This window comes from Penicillium verrucosum, assembly GCF_028828655.1.
Source record: "Penicillium verrucosum strain IBT 35672 chromosome Unknown utg000001l_segment0_segment0, whole genome shotgun sequence".
Classification (NCBI taxonomy): domain Eukaryota; kingdom Fungi; phylum Ascomycota; class Eurotiomycetes; order Eurotiales; family Aspergillaceae; genus Penicillium; species Penicillium verrucosum.
This window is the reverse complement of record NW_026643210.1, coordinates 14,153,590-14,175,494: the sequence shown is the minus strand read 5'-3', so window position 1 is coordinate 14,175,494 and position 21,905 is coordinate 14,153,590. Positions and strand designations below refer to the sequence as shown.

The following is a 21,905-nucleotide window of genomic DNA, read 5'->3' as shown; positions in this document are numbered from 1 at the left end:
GAAAACAAAGAGGCAGGTGTGCCGAAGAAACCCGCGCGCCATCACTAAAGCAACGCTGTGGCAGGAAGATCACACAAATAAATTACCAGCAGTGAGTTGATACAGCACAAGACACTAGTTACAATATGGTCTGCTTAGAGAAGTACGTTCCCTTTCTTTCTGTCTCATTCTGCTAGCCACGGTCTAGACCCCATATTTCCCAATACAGATTAGTTTTACCCATACGACCGAAAATAGCGGCAGCCCGACTTCTCTCCCCCCAATATCTCCTGTTTGGAGCTTATATCCACAGGACAACACACCATAGAGGAAACCTTTCGGTCTTTGACAGCGGAGAAAATATAGGAGCTGCTCGCAATCTGCGGAATCAGCAACTATAGCGATAATCCTATTAAGCAACATATCCTTAGCATTTCTAACTTCAGTGAGCCCCTAAACTGCTGTTCGAGCAACTATTTCTACTAATACGCCTAGTCCGCCAAATAAGGCAGCAGGTAGGAATAACAGATCTACTACTACTTCCTACTCCTAAAGCTAGTCCGGATCCTAAAGTAAAGCGCGGCTCTTATCGGTTCCTCCCTACGGCTAAAAAACGAAGTAGAGCGGACTACACGGGGCTAGACGTACTATCTTATAAGAAGAAAAGGAAGAACAAAGTTAAGGCGAAAGATAAGACTACTCTTAAAGAAATATCGTAAGGGATAGATAATACTGCACTACCTCTAGAAGGAGGCATACTAACCGATTCTCCGTTAACGGATAAAGCGAATATAGCGACGAACTTACTACGGGCTAGGATACACTCGACCGACTTATATACCTACTAAGTCGGAAAAGCGCCTCACAGTATCATCGAAAATATACTTGTAAATTGTATTAAGCTTAACGATCCACTTAGAAGATACGGACACCGTTCAAAGAAGGCAATTATGACGACGAAAGTTGAGGCGATTTAGAGTTTTGTGGATAATATAGTCAAGTTGCAATACCCCGATGTAATCAAGCAGGAGAATGTATTCTCTATAAGCAAAGGTATCTAATCTCGATTAAACGAGACCGTATATTGGCAAATTATCAAAAAAGGCGCCGAACTCCTTGACCCAAAGGATTTGCCAACCTCCAAAGGCCCTCTTGATGAATTCACGATGGCCGAGAAGGTCGCTACCGAGCGCTTTATAAGGGAAATGGGTTATGGACTTAGCCTCGCTGATTAACGGCAGTGCCGTCTTTTTGGAAACGGCTGTTCGAGATGCGGAATGCGGGCGTTGACAAAATTCTCTTGTATCGTACAAAGGAATTCGACCGCTTCTGCAAAAGCTACTCATCAGAAGCTGGGGCTTCTTTGGTGGGGATGGCCCGGAACTTAATGTACGGTAGATTCACTATACCTCTAGCTTCTCGACATCCACTGCGCTATTGTATTTATTATAAAACTTAGTAATACTGGGAAATATATTGAGAGAGTCCTCCGTGATATAGAGGAGCTAGATGTTAAAGAAGATGGATTAACATATTTAGGATATCTTACAGGTTTACGACTTAGCGGGTAGTTAGATATCCTGTTAGCTTATTAGAAATTATTACGATGACATTGATCTTGATTTTATTACAAAACCGAGCCGACCATCAAACACACTTGCTTTTACGTGCAGTGTCGAGTGTCGATTATGATAGAGGCGAGTTACTTGACTCTGATTATAACTAGTTAGAAGCTTCACCAGCCTTCTCTCATAGTACTAGTCTTAATTATTGAATGATTAAAGTCCTGCCTATCTTACTCCTCCAGTACAGGGGCTACCACTGCAGTACATACTGTAGTGGGGAAACCGCACAATTGGTAATTTCGCAGTATTTGAACTTCTGTGTGTTTAGTCTAGAGATCAAGCGTCACACACATCTCTGAAAAGCAGCTTCTATTTCCTATTTCGGTCGTACAGGGTTCCAGCCCTGCCCCTAGTCTCCCGGCGAGCACTGAACACCCCCGTCGTCTTGTCTGCGATGTGAGACCTACAGCGCGCTCTTCCCAATTCAGTATGTAAGGAAGCAGCTCGTCCATGTTTGAGGGTTGGGGCCTCTGTCCTTCAGCGTTGCAGCTGCTTTCCTGAAGCATACTGTGCCTCCCGACTCGGTCACCTTGAAGATCCTGTCCTCCTGATCTTGCTTGGTGATTGACTTCTCTTTAAAGCGTATGAGTTCAGTCGCCTTCAACAAGAAGGGCGGCGGAGACACCCGGAAATATGTTGATGAATGGTTTGACTTCAAGGGGGGACTCAAGGTTTTCTTCGAAATTCTCGTCGCCTTGCAGGTCCACACGAGGCCTTCTATGGCGAGGTCTGTCTCCGCTACATCCATTTCAAGGCGCGTAGCCCTGTCTCTCTATATGTCCTAGCCAACTGGCACGGTCCGCCACGCCCATGGTTTCCCAAATGTGGGCCGGGGGCCAAGCGGAGTCAAGTGGGGAAGGCGTGACACTGCTAGACTGGTTGAACGTCATGGTGGAGAGCGATATGGTCAAGGCTTATCGGTGTTATTGCCACAGAGACTGCTGGGACAATGGATTCATACCTTCTCGTGGTGTCCGGTGTTGATCCCCGTTGGGGAGACCAAAGTGAATCCGCCGTGGTTGTGCGGGCCGGCCCGGTGCGGTTGGTGCCCGTGCCCCGCACCAAAATCAGGGGACAACGGGATACGAAAACCATCCGACTTCTTTTTACCCGACTCGCACTCGGGCCCAAAAGCTGGTCTTGCAGTACCAGTGAAAGTGGTGTCGCCCTAGAACGAAGACAGGACACCCCTGAGCTTGCATACGGTCTGGGATCGCATCGTATGCGATGCGGCGAGGCGGTAGTGAACCGGTGACACAGGCAGTCAAGCTGATACGATACGTATCTTCTATTTATCTCCCAGCGATATGAAGAAAAGATGACTTTCTTAAATACTTGGTGACAAGAAAGGTCTGAACACTAAAGTGATACCTACCTAGTGTTGGTCCACCCGGAGAAGCACCCAATCAATCTTAATGCATATGGATTATGGAAGTTTCAAGCAAACAAACGAATATCAGCACCTGCTTGCCCTCTTGGTTTGTGATGTTCCAGAGAATGCATGCATCAAACATGCATCAAAGCACCTGCCCAGGTGCATGTGAGATGCACCTGGGCAAAACAATATTTTTACGTAAGGCCACCAAGTTGGCCCCCGGGGCTGATAGTCTTCTCTTCTCTTCATCCAGGTACAAAATTCAACAAATTATCTTCATTTATCTCCATTCAGTGAGCGATTCGAGTTCAGGGAAGGCATACGAACCTGACATTGACCTGATTCCCAGAAATGTAAGACGGAACTGATTCTTACTGTGCCTCTCGATTGTGAGCCTAACCAAACCCCAGACCCCCAAGACCCCCGGACCCACAATTCCTCCTTCCACACGATGTCATTCTGCACGGTTACCAAGATTATCCTCCTTCTCGCACTCTGGGGAGCTGGAGGGTTCGCCCACATGCAGATGAGCAAGCCGCTTCCCATTCGAAGTCCTTTGGACTCATATCCCACCGGGCCTGTGGACTACGGTTATACCAGCCCATTGAATGCGTCCGGGAAAAATTATCCTTGTAAAGGGTACGAAAAGGATCCTTTTGTCTCTCAGGCATTCTATGTCCCGGAATCGTCATACGAAACCAAGATTCAAGGACATGCACCACATGGAGGAGGCTCTTGCCAGCTTTCGCTGAGCTATGATCAAGGTCAGAGCTTCAGAGTCATTCAATCCATGGTAGGAGGATGTGGTTTCAACCAAACATGGCCATTTAAAATCCCACGGGAGGCCCCCCTGGGGAAGCGTTGTTTGCTTGGACGTGGTTCAACAGAATTGGAAACCGCGAGATGTATATGAACTGCGCCATGGTCACTATCGGTGATGCTCCCGACAGTTTGAATGATAACAAAAACGTCACAAACAGTCCGAAGTTTGAGTCTCTTCCAGAGATCTTTATTGCAAATATCAATGGTGAAGGGAAATGCGTTACTTTTGAGGACCAAAACGTTAGCTTCCCTCTTCCGGGTCCCAAGGTCATTGGGAAGCCTGATTCCAAGGGATACAATTGCACTGAAGATGCTGCATTTCTGGACAAGAGTCCAACTAAGCAAGAGCCCAATCCTAAAAACAACTCAGGCCAGACAACGCTGCATGTGTTCGACCTCAAACTGCAAATAATCCCCATACTTTTCTGTTTGCTGGTGAATTAGGTCAATTCACTGCCTGGTCCTGGAGACATTTTATGTGGTGTTTTATTGGGTCTTGGATTCGTCAGGTAAAAGTGAACATCAGGCGAGTTCTGATGGGTTCAATGTTGGCTGCTTTGAAGGGACAGCGGGTTTTCTGACTATATGCCAAGTATGCCCCTGCATGAAAGCCCAGTGCATTTGGAGTTACAGATGAGATTTGAATCGCCAAGAATAAACAATTAATTGTGAGAGTGATACTGGTAATATCTAAATGTCTTGAATAAGGCATTTGCCTACAAGAACTGTATTCCACCCAAAGAAACAGAACTCTGTTCATTCTTGATGGTTTAGATGAAGTAGCAATCTACCTGGAGAGCCATAGCAAACTATCCGAATCTTTGATGAGGCTTCTGGACAATCTCATGTTATCATCACGTCACGCCCAAATGCGAGGATCCCAGGTGCGGTGAAAAGAATCGATTTGGAGTCAGGTATTACACGTATAATACCTATCAATACACAATCCATCTAAACCCCACGGTCGAGGCCTCATCACCGCCGATTTGTTCCGAGTCCGTCCATTTCATACACGTGGGCCACATTGGCATCCAACTCCTGTATCGGGTCTGGTCTTTGTGCTCCATGCACACCGAGCCCGTAGCTCTGACCCGATACCCATTTCTGATGCGACATATCCTCGCCCCCGATACTATTCGAGTACATTTCTGAAATAGGTCGTCCGTTTTCTGAGGGTATTCCGGGGGAGAGCGAGGGCGGGCTGATGCCTGCTGAGGAATTTGACATGTGTTTCAGCTCCTTTCCCCCCTTATTGTCGTGCCGGCGGGGCTAGAAAATTCCGAGTCTAAAACAGCGCAATAAAATATCAGTCAATGAACTTGGATAGCTCCAATCCAGGAGGAGACTGGTACATACTAAAGGACGGTGATGCCGGGCATGGATACATCCTCCCATGCTCGCCCTCGACAACAGACGACGTATGTCCATGTCCACTCATAGCAGCGGCCTTCTTACCCCTTTTCCGGACGAAGAACCAGACGAGCGCTCCGATAATAACCAGCGCCGCAACAGCCCCAACCACAATTCCGGCAATCGCGCCGCCGGATAACTCATCGTCATCGGCTGTGCCCTCATCCTGGAACAGGGCGAATTGACCCGGACGGGACTTGCTCCACGCAGCAGGAAGTAAATCATCGTTGGGACACCCCGTGTTGTCTGGGGTTTTGCAGGGATCGCTCGCGCAGCAGCCGATGAAGGGTGGATTTGCCCCGGTGCAGGTAAACCATTTTCCGCCGTCGATGCACGCGTTCGCTGGGATTTCCTCATGCATAGAGGGGTCATAGGAGGCGTAATAGAGGTTGGACCCTGGGCATGGCGAGGTGCTGTTTGCGTCGACGTTTCTGCATGGGTCCTGAGAGCAGCAGCCGACGAACTGAGGCTCGTCTGGGCACACATACCAAGCGCCGCCTTTCGGGCACCTGAAGTGGTTGGAGCTCGAGTTCAAGTTCGAGTTCGACATTATTATTACAGTTATATTCTGTTTCGATAAAGACTATTCGATTTCGCGACAAAAAGAACTTCGGAATGGGGCAATAGACGAAACGTGAGATCAAAAAGTCAGGACCCTTAGGGGTCTAAGAAAACTTAGGAGGCCCAAGTGTGGGAAGTTCCTAATAGTCAGACGACTTTTGCTCAGTAGAGCTGACTGTGGCTGAGAGCTTGGCTGGGGGTTGCACCTCGAACTGGCGTTGGAGCTAGTGTAAAAGGCTCGCCGAGGCAAGCGAATTTTGCGCGTCTTTGATTGGCGGGTCCAATGCAAGATTCTAGGTAAAGAGATCAAAACTGCTGCGCACTGCTAGATGCGCTGTTAGCGCAGAAACAGGCTTGGGGGCCGAATCTCCTGCTCCTACGGCTGATGACCAGGGGGAACGGCATTTCAGGGCATGACCAGCAACGACGAACGCTCGTATGGATAGATCGATTCAGCCCCGAGGCACATAGCAACCTTAAGAATCATCTTTCTCGACTATAATCTTCTGGGTTCGTGGTCCCACTTTCAACACCCAACCCTTAACCTGAGCCCAATCTGAGCTCATAAGGCCAACAAAGCGGGGGGTAAGACGGCGTCTTGGGCTGCATTAGTGGATAGTACAAATTTGTATTATGACCTGGCCGCCGTACTCGCCGGATTTAAACCCTATTGAACATGCCTAGTCAAAGCTCAAAGAAATGATCGATCGGATCGATCCAAACCTAGAGAACTTTGCCGGAACCGGTGATGAATTATTTGATGATTTTTCAGATTTAATTGAGCAGGCGTGGGAGGCACTAGGAGAGGATTACTTTGACCGGTTGGTTGGGACTATGGATCACAGAGTTGAAGCTGTCATTGCTGCAGGCGGGTGGTACAGTGGTACACTAAATATTAAACTATGTAAATACCATTGCTAGATTCTCTAAGAAAATGCGCATCTAAATTATAGTATTTTTATTATATTAAATCAATATTAGTAGTTTGCATTAATTAGATGAAAACCATGGGTGGTAGATATATATATTGGTGGCGTGCGGATCCGCAAATACTTGTTTCCTCGAACTGTATATCTGCCATATGGGCAGAAATGGCCAATCATTCGCAGGGGAAACGGAATCATATATATGTGGATAGCGTTAGTCGCGAACCCCTACTCCGTACTTCGTCTTCTGTTCAGGGTCCATGGTATAACTCACTAACGTAATTCACTGCGGCGTGACGCACCCCAGCCATTAACGTAATTCACATGCGAGTCGCCCACCTAACACAAAGCAAATGTCATTTTCTATTCCTCTATATTTCAGCCGCCAATCTTTGTATTTGCTCAGTTTTTAGCGTATATTCTCCTCTTTACACAAAAATTGATTTATCAAGATTTCAAAAGCTACTGAGGTTAATGAGTCATTATATTACCATAAAATACGACGTAATTTAGATGTTTAAGCTAGACATGTATATATCTCTGCCATTATCCATTGCTCTATTTTCATATTCTACTGCCTGAGGTATTGTATGAAAAACAACAGAAGTAAGAGCTAAAATTAGACGACAAGGCTTGACGAGTCTCTTTCAGGGCTATGTAGCGTCCAGCCCCCTCAGCTCTCAGTGCGTACAGCCTACACACACCTGGCCGTCTTTCAATCTCCTTTGTACCAGTGAGGCTCATTATCTACACCAACGCACGGGGTCCTCTATACACTTGAGACTCTTCTCGCCCAGTCACACTTCTCGAAATCCTAAATGAAAAACGAAGGGTCGCAGTCAATATAGAGCAGGCTGAGGCTTTCTCAAAAACACCACAGGGCTCCTCAAGAAAGTCCTAGCGACGGCCAACCTGACCCTGAAACCGCCCATAGTTCGAATTCTGATTTGCAATATTCGCCAAACTTGGAGAATGCAAAACAAACTTCCCTTAGCGCCGCTCATGTCGATGGGAATTGTCACTTCCCCTCTACAGACGAACAAACAGCAACAGAGGACAACAGAACACAGGCACAGAGTCACGATTGGATTGCCGGTGTCTATCTCTGCGCAAAAGCTGCTGCCTTTGTTCTTCAGTTTGGCAGAGTGTCTCCAAATTCCAACGCCAGAACATTGTCAACTTCTCTACAACCCCACTATTTGCATCGTCATTTCTCTCTGTGCACTCGCGAAGGTGACCGCAATGTTCTAGGCAGCGCGAGTTAGCCGCTTTCGGCCTACACCTATCCTCACGGTAGGTGATGCGGTGGCGTCTTTCGTGACAAACCCAGATCTTACTACCACAGACATATGCTAGATTACCAAACGCGACGTTCACCATCAGGCCTGGGGGCCATCTCACGTCGCTCAAAACTCATCCGAGAGGCTGGACAGTAACAGCCTAATCAAACCCGTGGAATATAGGAAGCTTATACCGCGCAAACGACTGATCAATGTCCCGGACAGGAAAATATTGGTGGCTGTATTCTTCTTGTAAATTTGATGATCGATGTCCGCTTTGAAATATACTAATTGATATCCGTGACTTAGGTGTTTGGCTACCATTGGATCAGGGGCTGCTTTATTCCAAATGTCGATTTATACCTCTACGGGAGATGACAACAAGTCACTGACGGTCGATTTGCTCCATCAATGGGGCAAACAAGGGGCTTGGCGCCATTCAAAAAAATATTGTGACCAGTTCGCTCCCGAAACGAATGCTAGACTCAGTTGTCGTAGCCAACATACCACAGTTGCTTATCACGTTGAGCTACTACGGCTATAACAATTTGATGACCACCATGCTCGCAGCAGCAGAGTACGATTCCTACGGTGTCTCTTATAAGTCACTCCGTGTCACTTGGCCTGAGAAGGATAGTCAGCAGAAGTCGACGTACTGGCTCAGTATACCATACCAGTACGCCGTTCCAATTTTAGTCCTCTGCGTGGCTCTCCACTGGCTGGTCTCCCAGAGCACTTTTTATGTTTTGCGTATTCCCTACACCCCACAAGGAGAAGCAGTTTGGAGTGACAGTATTAGTTCGCTCGGATTTTCTCCACTTCTCATTTTTTGTGCGCTTCTTATTGGCTCTTTCATCATTTGCCTCTTGATCTTGCTGTCGCTGAAAAGATTCAAGTCCAATATGCCACTGGCTGGATCTTGTAGCGCAGTTATTTGTGCTGCTTGTCACCCCCGAAATATGAGAGCCCGGATTTTATTGCCCTAGGTCTAGTCAAATGGGGTGAGACAAAATAATCATCTGGCGAGGTGGTTGATGGCTCCCAGCAGGGAATCGATGATGGGAAGGGGCATTGTAGCTTCACAGGATTGGATACGGTGCAACCAGCACTGACGAAGCTATATGCTTAGTTATGATTCTAAGACTTTACCAGTGATTGCACTAATGAGTATTCGATTTCGAGTTTGAATGCCTAATTTATATGAATTATCCAGAACAATGGAGCAAAGCAGAGTATAACCATTGACGTTTTCCGAGCCACAAGACACCACAGTAAGATCTGAGGGCGCCAAAGCGTTTAATGATAACTAACATCTGGAAATTCTAGTTAAGTAGCGCGAACTAGGGGTCATACAATACAGAGTCCTTGATATCTCCAATTGGTTGGATACGATACGGAATGTTAACAGTCATGAGCCCTTCGCGATCAATAGGACCACTGTCATCATCTGAAGCTATTCACAACGACATAGACCTCGACAGCAGCCTAAATCGACGCCTGAAACCCTCGAACTTCCTCATCCAACCTCCTTGAATACCTAAATCGGAGCATCAGAAGTATCAATGGAGATTAAATCGATGCTCTCCGCTGTTAGAAGCGAGAAAATGAAAGACTCGTCACAATGGCGAGCATGGTATATGCAAATAACGGCTTTTGCTATACACAGAAAGGTCTGGGATCTCTGAAACCCAGACACTGATGAAGTTCATCGTCCGGAGGCTCTTGAAGAACCAATTCAATCTTAATACCCGGAGGATGGCAATGAGAAGGTTCCCAAGGCCTAGAGAGACCGCGTGGAGGTCTACAAGATGAAGACGAATTGCTTTGAAAAGCAACAAAACGCTCTTGATGAGGTGAATGAATACATCATCACCTACCTAGACACCTCCCTCCGTATGAGTGTTCTCGTACATCACACACCGTCTAGCCGCTTGGCATACCTGAAACAGTGTTTCGGCCGATCCTATGTGCATGAAGAACAAGTGCGCATGAAGTGGAAGGTTTTCTCTGCACAGAAACCTAATGGAGACGTCGAAAAATGGCTATTTGACTGGAACGATTTGAGAGAGCAAGCCATCAATCTCCCAGCCGGGTTGTGCCATCTCAAAGCCTCCAAAATCAAATGCTGGTGACACAGAGAATCCTACAAGCGTCCAGTCACCCAATGACTGTGCGTGCTGCCTAGGCCTCGCCAAACGCGGGTTTTGGTTGGGTTTTCAATTTGCTTACCCGCACATGGGCAACCCACCGCGGGTTTTGGCCTTGATGAACCCGCCCATGCGTTCTTGGCGGGTCCCCTGGTGTTGGTGCGCCCTAGCAGATAGCCATTTTTCACCAGATAACCAAATTAGAGTTTATGTATCTTTTGTATGACTTACCTATACAAAAGGTACTTAGACACCCCGTAAACATAATATACATTTTCTCAGCGCTCGAACTGGGGCGCACCAACAACCGGAACGGTTGTTGGGCGCCTGGCACGGCTAGTTACAGTACATTGTATAGAGCAGTGTAAGGAGCGGTCAATAACCAGGCCAAAGCTAGGCATCAAGGCATCAACATTTACCAGAAATAGGTATTTCCCTTGAAGCTATATATCCCTACTCCGGGCGACTAAGTATGCCACCGGCACATAGCTAACTCTGTCATTGGTTATTACTTAACACTATAAAGATTCGCCTACCCCTAAACTAGCGGCCAAGAGATCTACCAATTTTCTTCAGATTCAATTCACTTTAGATTCACTTCAGATTCACTTCAGGTTCGCTTCAGGTTCAAATGGTTTGAGTACTTGTTGGCATGGATTATCTGATCTTTTAGCATTAATAGGTCCATGTACTATAAATCCTGTATATATGAATGAGCGTTAGTAGGCAACTATCTATGTTGATCTACTTTAGAAGTAGTTTTTCCATTCAGGGCCGCACTAAGATCAAGTATATATGAGGGAAACATGAGATTTATATTGGGTATTATACTACAAATTGATGTAAATGTCTCGCGGGTAGCACCTGCCTATATAAAACCAATTAATGTCCCATTACAAATCGCAAAGTGCTGCGAACGACCCTTTCTTTTTTTGAACCTATGTTTCAAGCGTCCTCGATTCATATACTACCACGATTATCAAAATGAACGATACAACTATACCACATGAACAGAATGCTACAAACTACAAGTTCCGGGAGATACTTGAAGTTCTTATCATAGCAGTCTGCTGCTCTGTTGCGGTAGTGGGCCTTCTTGTTGGGTTTGCAATCTAGAAAATCGAACACCGACCGTGAGATCCCTCTCTCTCTTATTTTTGGACATTCTACTTACGATGGTTATATACAACAGAAAGAAACCTTCCTCTGATACTCTCCTTCGTGCCTCGGCCCATCCAAACATGGCCTCTTCCTTCCGATGGCTATAGGATACATTCAATGCCCATAACTATAAGATTCTCCTATACATCGTTGTTGGATACCATGTCAAAGAGCTTTCGAAACTAATTGCCACATATTAGCTTCAACTCCTGGATGCCTCCCGTCCGGCGATCTCCGCACAAGTTGCGGAACCCCATTCTTCGTCACCACACATGGTATATGACTTGTTTGCGCGTGTCTGCACGCGAGTGGACCGAGGCTGATTCGGCCTCGCTTAGCCCTTTGTCGTTCGGTGCTATGCCGAGACATTCGATGGAAAGAACTGCAAGCATTGTAACAACTCACGCTTTTCTTACTTTACCAGAAGCTGCGGGGGGGGTTTAGAACATTGTATCTTGGTTCTTCCATATATACATTCGTTATTCCGAGCTTTCCGTTCACCAGCAGCGCAAGATTGATAAGATGATGGAAAGTGTGATGGATGGAGAGGAATCATCTGCGGCTATTGAGGGCGCAGATGGAAAGGGCAGGGCATAGGGGGTATCTTCCGTTTTCATTTTGCCTTTTTATTTCAAGCCATAACATGTTGAATTAGACAATGATTTGTTTCTCCTAGAGGAAGTATTTCGTAAAACCATCTCTATCTCTATCTCTCAAAATAAGTCATTGTATGGCTATAGAGTTCATTATTGATACCCAAGCACATTAGTTCATGAAGAAAAGAAGAAGCCAGAGCATCTTAGACAGGAGGTACTTCTGGAAAGGAGGAAGCGAGAGCACATAAGACACTCCAGGTACTACTGGAAAGAGGGAACAGCACCCAAGATGCAGGAGGTACTGTTGGAAAGGAAGTACTCAAACAGGGGGAGCACAAATGTCAGTTAACATCTCCGGGCAACTCTCTTATTGGATAATATTGCCAGCAGTAATTTGATTATCCAAAGGTCAAATGCCCGATTTTGTAGGGTTATGCGAAAAAAAGAAAGGGGAACAAAAACTAATTGATTCTGTATGGTTCATTCAACAAATGAAAGGGTCTATATAGTCCGTATGTATGTAGTGGGCCTGATAAACATTTCCTGCTGATGCACAGATATCAGGCACATCATTGATGATTTTGATACATGGGTCGCAAAATTCCACAACGCCTCCACATGCTAGATGTCTGCACCTAGGGCTATTCGTCAAAAATACATTGGAGTCACCTATTCTTTCTTTGTCTCCTTTGGCTCTAATGGCTTCGGTTCTTGGGTGGGCTTCTTCGCCCCAGGGGCGGACTCGAGTGCTGAAGCGGCTGCCATCTGAGATTTCTTGTGCTTCTCACGTTTTTCCATGATGTAAGTCCAACTCTTACCAAGGCCTGCTGTGAACGGTGCCTTGATCGTTTGGACAGTACTTGGCCAGCGGATTGTCTTCTCAATGGATTTGGCGACCTCCTCCTGAAGTTGACCATCCCCGGCAATCCGTCGCTCAAACGAACCGCCTTGAGGCCGGCGAAGAACCTCGTCTGAATCCTTGCTCTCCTGAACCATCTTATTGAAATCGGCTCGAGGGATTCCAAAGCGAGACTGGTACTGGAAGTACAACTTTTGTCGGAAAGATTCAGGCAGACGACGAACCATATTACCACGCATCACTGGATCCATATCTTGCGCCATGGCTAAGATGGCGTTCGGGTCATCCATCCAGTCCTCGTTGCTGCAGCGGGGGTCCCGGAAAGTGACATTGGGCAGATTTTCGATGAGTGGCGCGTAGAGGCGGCGGAAGTGTGCCATTTGTCCTGAAACAATATTTCGCACCTTGCTGGGGTCCTCGGCGGGGAGGGCCATGCGTAGATCTCCCATGTAGCTCATTCCTGCGATTGTGCTATATAACTCGAACTCACTGAATCTTTCTGGCAGTAATAACAGTGCGACTCGCAAAGCAGACAACAAGTTCATCTGGTTCGCCAATCGCACCTTCGGGTGGTCCCGCAAGATCTTGACGGGCTTCTGCAAACGACCTGCGAGATACATGGTGTCCCACTGGGTGAGGTCCTGGCATAACGTATCCAGGTTCACCACACCATATTTGATCATTGTCCCGTTCACGGTGATATAAGGATGGAAGTAGACACCCGCGCCGAAGCGGTCCTGTACTTGTGAGACCGTGTACGACCCCAGCGAACCCAATCCAGAATAATGATCACGATGTTGGTGTAGATTGATATCATGCCAATGCTGGGAGTATGACACTCCAAAAATGAAGTCAATCATCTTGCCGGAGCCCTTTTGCATATTTTGGATGGCTGTGGGTGCCGAGGGGTGTAATGAGCTGGACGGAGCTCCGCTGCCATTCTGGGGAAACACACCCGATCCATAGGCAACTGCGTATCGAATTGGTGCTTTGAACTGCCAAAGGATCATTCGCAATGCCTCCTTGAAATCTTGGTTTATAATCATGTGCTGGTTAACCCCGAAGTCCTTAGAGGGAAGTTCCGAGAAATTCGTAATTGACAAGTCCGGATTGTCGTCCCAGTTGTCGGGTAACAGCGAGGATGAAGATGTCGAGAATGAGGAGGATGACTTGTTGGTGATCACCTTGCATAGCAGACGCGACGTCGAAGCGCTATTATTTGCCGAGGGTCGGCCATTGTAGGAAATAATCGAACGACAATTGAACGACAGTAAACGAGATGAAGAAGGAACAATACGCGGGGGCGAGAGAAGGGTGCGAGAGCGCCAGAGCGAGCTGGGGTTAGCTCCTCGAGAAGCAACCATCTAGTAGAGAAGTTGTAGCGAGATCATCGGGTACAGTGGGGGTTCTGACATACTGTTACTCCCGGCATGATTGGGGTTGGGACAAAAGGAATCGGGGCGCGTAGCGCAGTGATTAAGTCAAGTCAAAGAGCCCGCATAGAAAGCAAATGAGTGAATTGAAGTGAAATGAATTTGGGTGCTCCGTCAACATTTCCGGCTCTGACGTACTCCCCGTCCTCCTCCGCTTCTAAATCGGGTGCTGAGTAATGGTCACGTGGGCGCGTGTTGAGGTGCATAGCAACCAAAAGTAAACAGACGCGGAGGATCAACAACAACGACACTTTCGACAATACTCGCCTACTCTCTCCACAAAAGGTTCCTTTACATGTCGGGAATTAGTACCGACTGTCTCTAATTGCCCTGATACCTCGCCATGGGCTCTGAAATGGATACCTTTGCGGCCCGCTTAGCCAGCTTTGATATAGTGCTGAAGCCGGAGAAACGCAGATCTTCCGGCACAAAAACACCCAAAGCGATTACATGGCCGCACCAGCGACCTTCACCGGCTGAGGTATGTTGTTTTATACAGAGGTTACACGCGCTTATTTCAAAGTGATTGACTGAACGTGATTACAGTTAGCACACGCCGGATTCTACTACAAACCATACGAGACAAATCCCGACAACACAACATGTTTCGAGTGCCACCGGGCGCTGGATGGCTGGGAGGAGGACGACAACCCCGTCACAGAGCATCTCAAACATGCTCCCGACTGCGGATGGGCCATTATGATGGACCTCCAACAGAGCAGCTCCAACCCCGCCTCCATTGAAGACCCTACGGGCGACAGGATTACACAAGCGAGACTGTCAACATTTGGTACGGCATGGCCTCATGACGGGAAAAAGGGCTGGATATGCCAGTCAGAGAAGGTAACGAGCGACCTGGCCGTATTCATCTTATTTTAGCTTACAATGACGATAGATGGTCGAAGGCGGTTGGTATTTCTGCCCTACAGACGACAGTAATGACCTGGCCAGCTGTGTCTATTGCAAGTTGTCTTTGGATGGCTGGGAACCTAAGGATGACCCATTGTGAGTATTCATCGCTCCTTCCTAGTTAGGCGGTTGCTAACTTCCCCCAGTGACGAACACTATCGCCGGTCCTCTGATTGTTCATTCTTTGTCTTCGCCCAGCCACCAGGAAAGAAGAGCAAAACCACTCGTGCCAAGAAACCTCGGGTTTCCAAAACTTCCTCCCGTCTTTCAACTCAATCTGTTGATCCAGTTACATCCGAAACGCCTGGTATGGAAATGGATGACTCCATGGACCATAGCATCATGTCCCAAGCTACAACAAAATCCAAATCTACAAAGAAGGCACCCAAGAGCAAATCAAAGGGGACCAAGACTAAGAAGGAAGAATCAGCGGAGGTGGAAAGCCAAGTTGAAGCCAACGTTGAAGAATTTGCCCAACCAGAGCCTATCAAACCCAAACGTGCAGGCAGAGGAAAGAAGAGGCCCAGTGAGGATATCAAGGATGAACCAAACCCAATTGCCACCCAGGAAAGAGACCAATCGCGGCCGCCAGCAGAACCCCCGGCGAAGAGACGCGCTACAAGAACACGCAGCAGCAGCATCGCTCGCAACTACAATTACGAACATAGTGACTCTGCCATGGCCGATGCAGAGCCAGTGAATGACGCTGCTTCGGAAGAAGAAACTAGCAGAGGTCGCAAACCCACGAAAAAGGGAACATCCAAGGCCCGCAAGGTCTCCGATGTGCCTGTTGCATTAAAAGCCCCACCAAAGGCGCGAGCCCCTCGTGACTCGGAGATCGAAGCAGAAATTGAAGCAGGCCTCGAAGCAGATATCCCTGAACCTGCGCCACCCGAGCCTGAGGTCGAGGTCGAGCCAGCAGAGCCACGGGCATCGAAGAAGACAAAATCGAGCAAAAAGTCCAAGGTTGTGGCTAACCCCCCAAGCCGACCATACATGATCAAGTAGAGGAAATTAGTGATCATGAGAACCGTTCAGATTCTCATGTGCAACCGGTTGATGATGAACCGGAGGCACCTGAACTGTCAGCCCCAAAGACCAAGGTGGCAAAAGCATCCAAGAAAAAGGGGACAAAGAAGACTAAGACCGAAGAGACGATAAAAGCACAGGCGCCAGAGCCGCGAGAATCTTCAGAACCTGGGGCTCCCCATGCTCGGAATGATTCCGAGTGTCACGACTCCTTCATCTCTGTCGAGATTGTCAACAAGGAGCCGGAGGATGCACCAGAGCCTGAAGGACCGATGGACAAGGCTGAATCAAAGAAGGGTTCTAAGAAGAAGCATGCTACATCAACCAAAGAGAAAAAGCCTAAGAAATCCGAGAAAAAGGCAGAGCCAGCTCCAGTTCTTGAACCCACAGTCGAAGAATATCGCGTTGAGCCGTTGGCTGAGGAACATGATGATGAATTCGAGACTGCAGATGATTTACCTGACCAACTTGAGATGATCAACCCACCCCAGGAGCCTTCTCCCCCTCCACAAGAAACGTCTCCCGAGCCACAATCTCATCGGAAGACACCTAGTCTACCGCCAAAGACCGCCAAACGGTATAGCGATATTCCACACGAAGAGCACCATGCAGAGACCCTAGTCCAAAGCCAGACCTCCGCCCACGAAGTGGATGACTCTCGGCGGGATTCAAAACGCTCTAATCGGGCAGTTTCACCACTTCCGCCCGCTCACCAAAACACTCCCTCGCTATCACCTCAGTCATCAGATGCCGAAAACCGGCCTCCATCGTCGCGGCCCTCAGCATCCCGTCCACCTGTTCAATCAACACCGAAGCATCCCGAGTTCCGAGCCTCTCTGGCAGTTAGCACCCCATCACCGTCCAAGCGCAACGCCAATGGTGGATTTGGACCTTCCGGCCAGCCATGGACACCGGTGGATATTGATGAAGTGCTGTTCGGAGAGGCTAGCGACAAGGAAAATGCAGATTTATCTGGACTTTTCAACGGCGTGAAAGCTGGCTTGACCAGCCCGGAGAAGAAGATGACAGTCCAAGAATGGATTGCGTGGAACGCAAAGAATGGCGAAGAACGGCTGAAGAGAGAATGCGAGCGACTTGTTGGTCAATTCGAGAAGGAAGGTGGCCGAGCAATGCAGCGACTCGAAGGCATCGAGTGCACCGACTGAATCAACAGTCACTATGTTTTCGGATGATATGATTTGCATGTTAGGCGTTATTCTAGGTGTTGGAGAACCCTTGTTAGATTTTTAAGCTCTCAATTTGAAATTTGGAAGTGCTATTTTTGCACATGAAGAGAACATGATCATAGGAAAAAGCCTGGAAAATATGCCAAAACACCATGGGTATCAATAATAGGACGCGCACCCCGAGAACAGAACTCAAGAAATGATTCCCAACCGGCCCTCCCAGCTATCATCCTCGTCCTTAACCTTGTTCTTCTTCCTCTTCTCATTGCGCTTGCGCCTCTTTTCCCTCCCTCTCCTTAGCATCAATCTCCTCCCGTTCCTTAAGCCGCACCCCCAGATCAAGCTGCCAAGCCTTGCGCTCTTCCTCGTCCCTCTGTCGCTTCCGATGCGAAAGCATCCTCAACCGCAAGCGCACGTCCTCAACATTCGCCCTTTTCACCTCGCCACTCTGTCCCGTCGCAATCAAATGCTGCTTGCTGTTCAAGTGCTCCACAAGTTGCAAGTTATCCTTGTAGGTAAGATCACAGTCCTTGCAGTAAAATCCGGCACCACGGCCGCGTTTGCCCATTCCCGAGCCTGCGGGTACAATCACGGTCTTGCCCACCATGGACGCGACGTCCAGGCGCTGGTTGCGGGCTGTGGTATCCTCGAGCATGCTGTAGTCGACTGGCGCATGGTATTTCTTGCCCAGTAGTTTCGCTTCGTATCGGGCTTTGCCTTCGGCTTTGCGTTTCGTTTCGGCGTCGGCCGCTTTTTTTGGCATATTCTTCGCGGTCCCAAGTTTTACGGAAGGCCGTGTCCGACACCGGGGTGCCGTAGGCGTTTGGATTTGACATATTGGTGGTGGATATTGAGGTTTTGTTTTGGGGAGATGTAGTGGGAGGTTGGTGAGTGGCGATCTTTAAAAGTTGGAGCTTGCCAGGTCAAGGTCGGGTTGAGGCCGATATCGAAGATTATGTAAGCGGTACTGATTTCATCCTTCCCACATGGTCACAACCCAACCCACGCCTTCAATTATGTATACATGTCTTTTACGACGCTGAAAATAGGCAGCTGTTTTGGATTATTCCAACAGTTGATCATTGCATTGGGTTAAATAACTCCAACTAGAAATTAGCGTTGGTGGCTGCGATTTCAGGCAACAGTTTTCGACCTGCTCGTATAAGATGAACACCACCCTCACGTCAAATGTACACAATTGAGCCACAAGAAACAGCCCCTGAAATCAAGTCTAAAAACATGGAGTCATTTCAGTTCCCCTCCCGTTCTCTATCCACCAGCGCCAATCTAATGACCCTCCCCTCGGAACTCCACATCCAAATAAGCACCTACCTTTCGTACCCAGATGCCCTTGCTTTAAAACACAGCAACCGTCACTTCTACTCAATAGTCTTCACAGGAGTGCGCCTGAAGGTTGACTGGCTCATCGACCGTTTTGAGCAGAAACTCGAATGCCCTATGGAGAAGTGCTCGTTCAGTACGGACGAGTCATTTTGTAATGGGCAAGTCTGCGGCATTATGGAGCGTCGTCGGTGGCATCTGGAATGTCGGCGGGTTAAGGGTGGCTGTCTGCTTGTTAACGGCCAGACATGCCGAACGGATTTAATGCCCGGTTGGTTTAGAATGAGGACACAGGGGAAAAGGAGAGCTATTAAGGTGATGGAGAGCTGGGGACATGAAGGTTTGTTCACTCTTTGGTTCTACCTTCTTCACATTTAGTGGAGAGATTGGCTAATATCGTGTCGCATAGCCCTTGTGATTGGCATTATGGCTGTTCTGCTGCACTTGTTGTGGCATTGCCCCCAGAGGTGAGACATTATCTCATTTGGCTTGCATGTGGTTTGAAGACCCTGCTGATTGAACGAACTCGCCAGAACATGGTACTTTTATAGTAGATTGAGAGGACATTATACAACTATTGATTAAGCTATAATTTGAACTTTCAGCCATGTCTTATGCCAGGTTGGCTGAGCTCGGAAGCCAATCGACAAATGCCGACATATTTCTCCCTGTACGATCGACTAGGACGTCGTCGCCATGAAAATGACTCAGAATTCGATCTGGCAATCACGCTCACAAAAGATTACTCATATTAACCTGTATATAACAGCGTTTTCAAGAGACATTTGCATAGACATGATGTAATGGAGGTTGGCAGAATATTCGATGCGGGGAATCCAAATGGACTCTGACGGATATGCATCCATGCCGAGACACATTCTCAGAGAGTTAGGCCTGCAGCGACCTGATCTACACCGATTCCAAGCTTTCTGGGCTTTCTGGGATGCTGTGATGCAGTTGAACTTGGAACTTGACCCCAATTTTTAGCCCTAATCCTGATCTTATCGGTGACGTCACATTGACAACCGGTGTATACATAGTTCCTATAAAGCTTTTTTTATATAGCTTCTTCTCCTTCTTCCAGCTCTCTCAGACTCTTTACTTTATTATATCCTTTCATTACTTAAACATCAAACAAAAATGTCTACTACAGATGCCACTATCAACACCAAGACGGGCAGTCACCCCGTGGATCCCTACAAGACCCAGAACTTCGAAGACCCGCCTCTCCCTCAGAAGATCGAAGAGCTGGTTGAATTTATCAACATAGTTAAATTTGGCATGTTGACAACCAAGCAGTCAGAGGGCGACTTTCTGGCCTCAAGATGCATGGCATTAGCCGCGACGGTATGAGTAGAGCCACAATAAACGAAAAGAACATGCTAATAAATCCCCTCAAATAGGAAAACGGCGGCGTTGACCTCATCTTCCACACAAACCTCTTCTCCGGCAAAACAATGGATCTCACCGTGCACCCCAAAGAAACAAATATGTCCTTCCTGGACCTCAGCAGCGGAGCCTGGGCCTCCATCTCAGGCACTGCATCAGTGATCGGTGATACCGCCATCGTGAAGAAGTACTACTCGCCTGCACTCAAGGCATGGCTTGGTGATATGGGCGATGGCGTGCACGATGGTGGACCATCAGACCCCCGCATTGGTCTTATTAAGCTCCAGGCCAAGTTGGCCACACATGTTGTTGCGCACAAGAGCATGATTGGCCGTGCCTATGAAACTGTTAAGGGTGCTGTACAGGGCAACGTTCCTCATGTCAATGGCATTCGGGAGCTGAGTTTGAAGGAATTGGCTGAGTGTATGTTTTCTTTTCTTTTTTATCTTCCTTTGGATCTTTTGAATATGTGCAACAGAAACTCTAACTAATCTCTTTAGGGCGCCGGACGCATCACGAATAAGCCTACTCTAAAAGGAAACTCGAAACGGGAACATAGTTATTTCTTTAGGACGTATATAACGCTTTGAGCGGAAATGAAGACAAATGAATTTGAACACTAATATGCTCCCTCCTCAACGGTCTTTTCGCTTCACGTTCTTAGCCCCGAAAACTTCTCAGTAGGCTTCACATAACCCGCCCCGCAGTGCCAGCTAACTGCATTCCAGGTCGGTTGATGCGACATATCAGTGCTATGGCACTCCTCATTGAAGTTGGGGAAGATGAGTACCAGCCTACAAACTATACCAAGGCGCTGAGCCTTCCTCAGATTGGACATGGGTATCTCAGCCTGTGAGTACTCATTCGACCGTCAGTGAAACCCCATAAAGTAACAGCGCAGCTGATACTTCTTGTTACTCAATTAGTACCGCGTCCACTGGTGCAGGAACTTTGAAATTCCACGAATTTTCCCGTAAGCGTGGTTGGATGAATCCGACAGATCCCTGGGACACATCCCTAATGTATGCCTATGGTACCGGCAAGAACATATTTCCCTGGGTGCGGGATTTGGGCTACGGAGATCACCTGAATGATTACCTTGGTGGTTACAACCTGGGTCGCCCACACTGGATGGACCCCAGTGTCTACCCTGTGCAGGAGAGGCTTATTGACGGTGCCGATTCTAGCCCAGGTGCACCATTTCTGGTGGACATAGGCGGCAACGTGGGCCATGACTTGAAGAGATTCCAGAGTCGCTATCCGAACGTCCCCGGAAAATTGATCCTTCAAGATTTGCCTATGATGATTGACCAGATCAAGGATCTAGATTCGGCTATCATCCGAATGGGTTATGACTTCCATGATGAACAGCCCGTCAAAGGTACGAGTGCAGAGCTCTTTCCCGTTCCAACTCTGTCTATATCAATTTCGAATGGTGTTACTTATACTATCCCCAGGTGCCCGTGCCTATTATATACACTCAACTCTACATAACTGGTCAGACGATGTGTGTGAAATAATACTTACACGAGTGAAAGAGGCTATGAAGACTGGATACAGCAGACTATTGCTCAACGAGAACGTTATGCCGAACATCGGTGCCCATTGGGAGACTACAGGACTCGATATGATTATGTTAACCCTATTCTCTGCGGAACAGCGGACTAGCACAGCATGGTATGACTTGATTGAAAGGAGGGCGGGTTTGAAGGTTGTCAAAGTGTGGGACGGTGGAAAGGGGGTAGAAAATGTGATTGAGTGTGAGCTGGTCTAAACTTCAAAGTCAATGAGCGTGATTCAGATATAGTCTCAGAATACCTCTATCACCTGGCTATTTCCTATAGTCGACCACTCTCTTTCAGTTCGGCACAGCTTC

At 47.7% G+C, this 21,905-nt stretch overlaps 11 protein-coding genes across 11 annotated transcripts; 8 read left to right on the top strand and 3 right to left on the bottom strand.

Annotated features, from left to right (window-relative positions):
- Nucleotides 1-345: 345 nt before the first annotated feature.
- N7516_005239 (uncharacterized protein) lies at nucleotides 346-1,214 on the top strand (the record flags this gene model as incomplete). The annotated part of the gene is given in 5 exon segments (XM_057217959.1): nucleotides 346-424; nucleotides 475-694; nucleotides 848-941; nucleotides 957-1,032; nucleotides 1,084-1,214. Coding segments are annotated over 5 exon segments (600 nt in total), but the record flags the coding sequence as incomplete, so codon positions are not given.
- A 1,339-nt stretch (nucleotides 1,215-2,553) lies between these two features.
- On the top strand, nucleotides 2,554-2,859 carry N7516_005238 (uncharacterized protein; the record flags this gene model as incomplete). Its single annotated transcript, XM_057217958.1, has 1 exon — nucleotides 2,554-2,859. One exon carries the CDS (start codon nucleotides 2,554-2,556, stop codon nucleotides 2,857-2,859), a length of 306 nt encoding a protein of 101 aa, XP_057079841.1.
- A 571-nt stretch (nucleotides 2,860-3,430) lies between these two features.
- Nucleotides 3,431-4,245, top strand: N7516_005237 (uncharacterized protein; the record flags this gene model as incomplete). Its single annotated transcript, XM_057217957.1, has 2 exons — nucleotides 3,431-3,743; nucleotides 3,824-4,245. The coding sequence occupies 2 exons, from the start codon at nucleotides 3,431-3,433 to the stop codon at nucleotides 4,243-4,245; spliced, it is 735 nt and encodes a 244-aa protein (XP_057079840.1).
- Nucleotides 4,246-4,726: 481 nt separating this feature from the next.
- N7516_005236 (EGFR-like transmembrane domain-containing protein) lies at nucleotides 4,727-5,761 on the bottom strand (the record flags this gene model as incomplete). The annotated part of the gene is made up of 2 exons (XM_057217956.1): nucleotides 4,727-5,086; nucleotides 5,158-5,761. 2 exons carry the CDS (start codon nucleotides 5,759-5,761, stop codon nucleotides 5,034-5,036), a joined length of 657 nt encoding a protein of 218 aa, XP_057079839.1. The 3' UTR covers nucleotides 4,727-5,033.
- Nucleotides 5,762-7,579: 1,818 nt separating this feature from the next.
- N7516_005235 (uncharacterized protein) lies at nucleotides 7,580-8,964 on the top strand (the record flags this gene model as incomplete). The annotated part of the gene is made up of 5 exons (XM_057217955.1): nucleotides 7,580-7,843; nucleotides 7,950-7,991; nucleotides 8,055-8,230; nucleotides 8,288-8,362; nucleotides 8,439-8,964. Coding segments are annotated over 5 exons (1,083 nt in total), but the record flags the coding sequence as incomplete, so codon positions are not given.
- Nucleotides 8,965-9,786: 822 nt separating this feature from the next.
- N7516_005234 (uncharacterized protein) lies at nucleotides 9,787-10,110 on the top strand (the record flags this gene model as incomplete). The annotated part of the gene is made up of 1 exon (XM_057217954.1): nucleotides 9,787-10,110. One exon carries the CDS (start codon nucleotides 9,787-9,789, stop codon nucleotides 10,108-10,110), a length of 324 nt encoding a protein of 107 aa, XP_057079837.1.
- A 2,441-nt stretch (nucleotides 10,111-12,551) lies between these two features.
- On the bottom strand, nucleotides 12,552-14,173 carry N7516_005233 (phosphatidate cytidylyltransferase; the record flags this gene model as incomplete). Its single annotated transcript, XM_057217953.1, has 2 exons — nucleotides 12,552-14,105; nucleotides 14,159-14,173. The coding sequence occupies 2 exons, from the start codon at nucleotides 14,171-14,173 to the stop codon at nucleotides 12,552-12,554; spliced, it is 1,569 nt and encodes a 522-aa protein (XP_057079836.1).
- Nucleotides 14,174-14,454: 281 nt separating this feature from the next.
- N7516_005232 (baculoviral IAP repeat-containing protein) lies at nucleotides 14,455-17,278 on the top strand (the record flags this gene model as incomplete). The annotated part of the gene is made up of 5 exons (XM_057217952.1): nucleotides 14,455-14,655; nucleotides 14,721-15,017; nucleotides 15,070-15,179; nucleotides 15,230-15,992; nucleotides 16,070-17,278. Exons 1-5 carry the CDS (start codon nucleotides 14,518-14,520, stop codon nucleotides 17,276-17,278), a joined length of 2,517 nt encoding a protein of 838 aa, XP_057079835.1. The 5' UTR covers nucleotides 14,455-14,517.
- A 283-nt stretch (nucleotides 17,279-17,561) lies between these two features.
- Nucleotides 17,562-18,135, bottom strand: N7516_005231 (U4/U6-U5 snRNP complex subunit SNU23; the record flags this gene model as incomplete). Its single annotated transcript, XM_057217951.1, has 2 exons — nucleotides 17,562-18,049; nucleotides 18,087-18,135. The coding sequence occupies 2 exons, from the start codon at nucleotides 18,133-18,135 to the stop codon at nucleotides 17,562-17,564; spliced, it is 537 nt and encodes a 178-aa protein (XP_057079834.1).
- A 403-nt stretch (nucleotides 18,136-18,538) lies between these two features.
- Nucleotides 18,539-19,018, top strand: N7516_005230 (uncharacterized protein; the record flags this gene model as incomplete). The annotated part of the gene is made up of 1 exon (XM_057217950.1): nucleotides 18,539-19,018. One exon carries the CDS (start codon nucleotides 18,539-18,541, stop codon nucleotides 19,016-19,018), a length of 480 nt encoding a protein of 159 aa, XP_057079833.1.
- A 762-nt stretch (nucleotides 19,019-19,780) lies between these two features.
- On the top strand, nucleotides 19,781-21,803 carry N7516_005229 (blue light-inducible protein Bli-3; the record flags this gene model as incomplete). Its single annotated transcript, XM_057217949.1, has 5 exons — nucleotides 19,781-19,987; nucleotides 20,044-20,452; nucleotides 20,758-20,881; nucleotides 20,956-21,410; nucleotides 21,487-21,803. The coding sequence occupies 5 exons, from the start codon at nucleotides 19,781-19,783 to the stop codon at nucleotides 21,801-21,803; spliced, it is 1,512 nt and encodes a 503-aa protein (XP_057079832.1).
- Nucleotides 21,804-21,905: the final 102 nt, after the last annotated feature.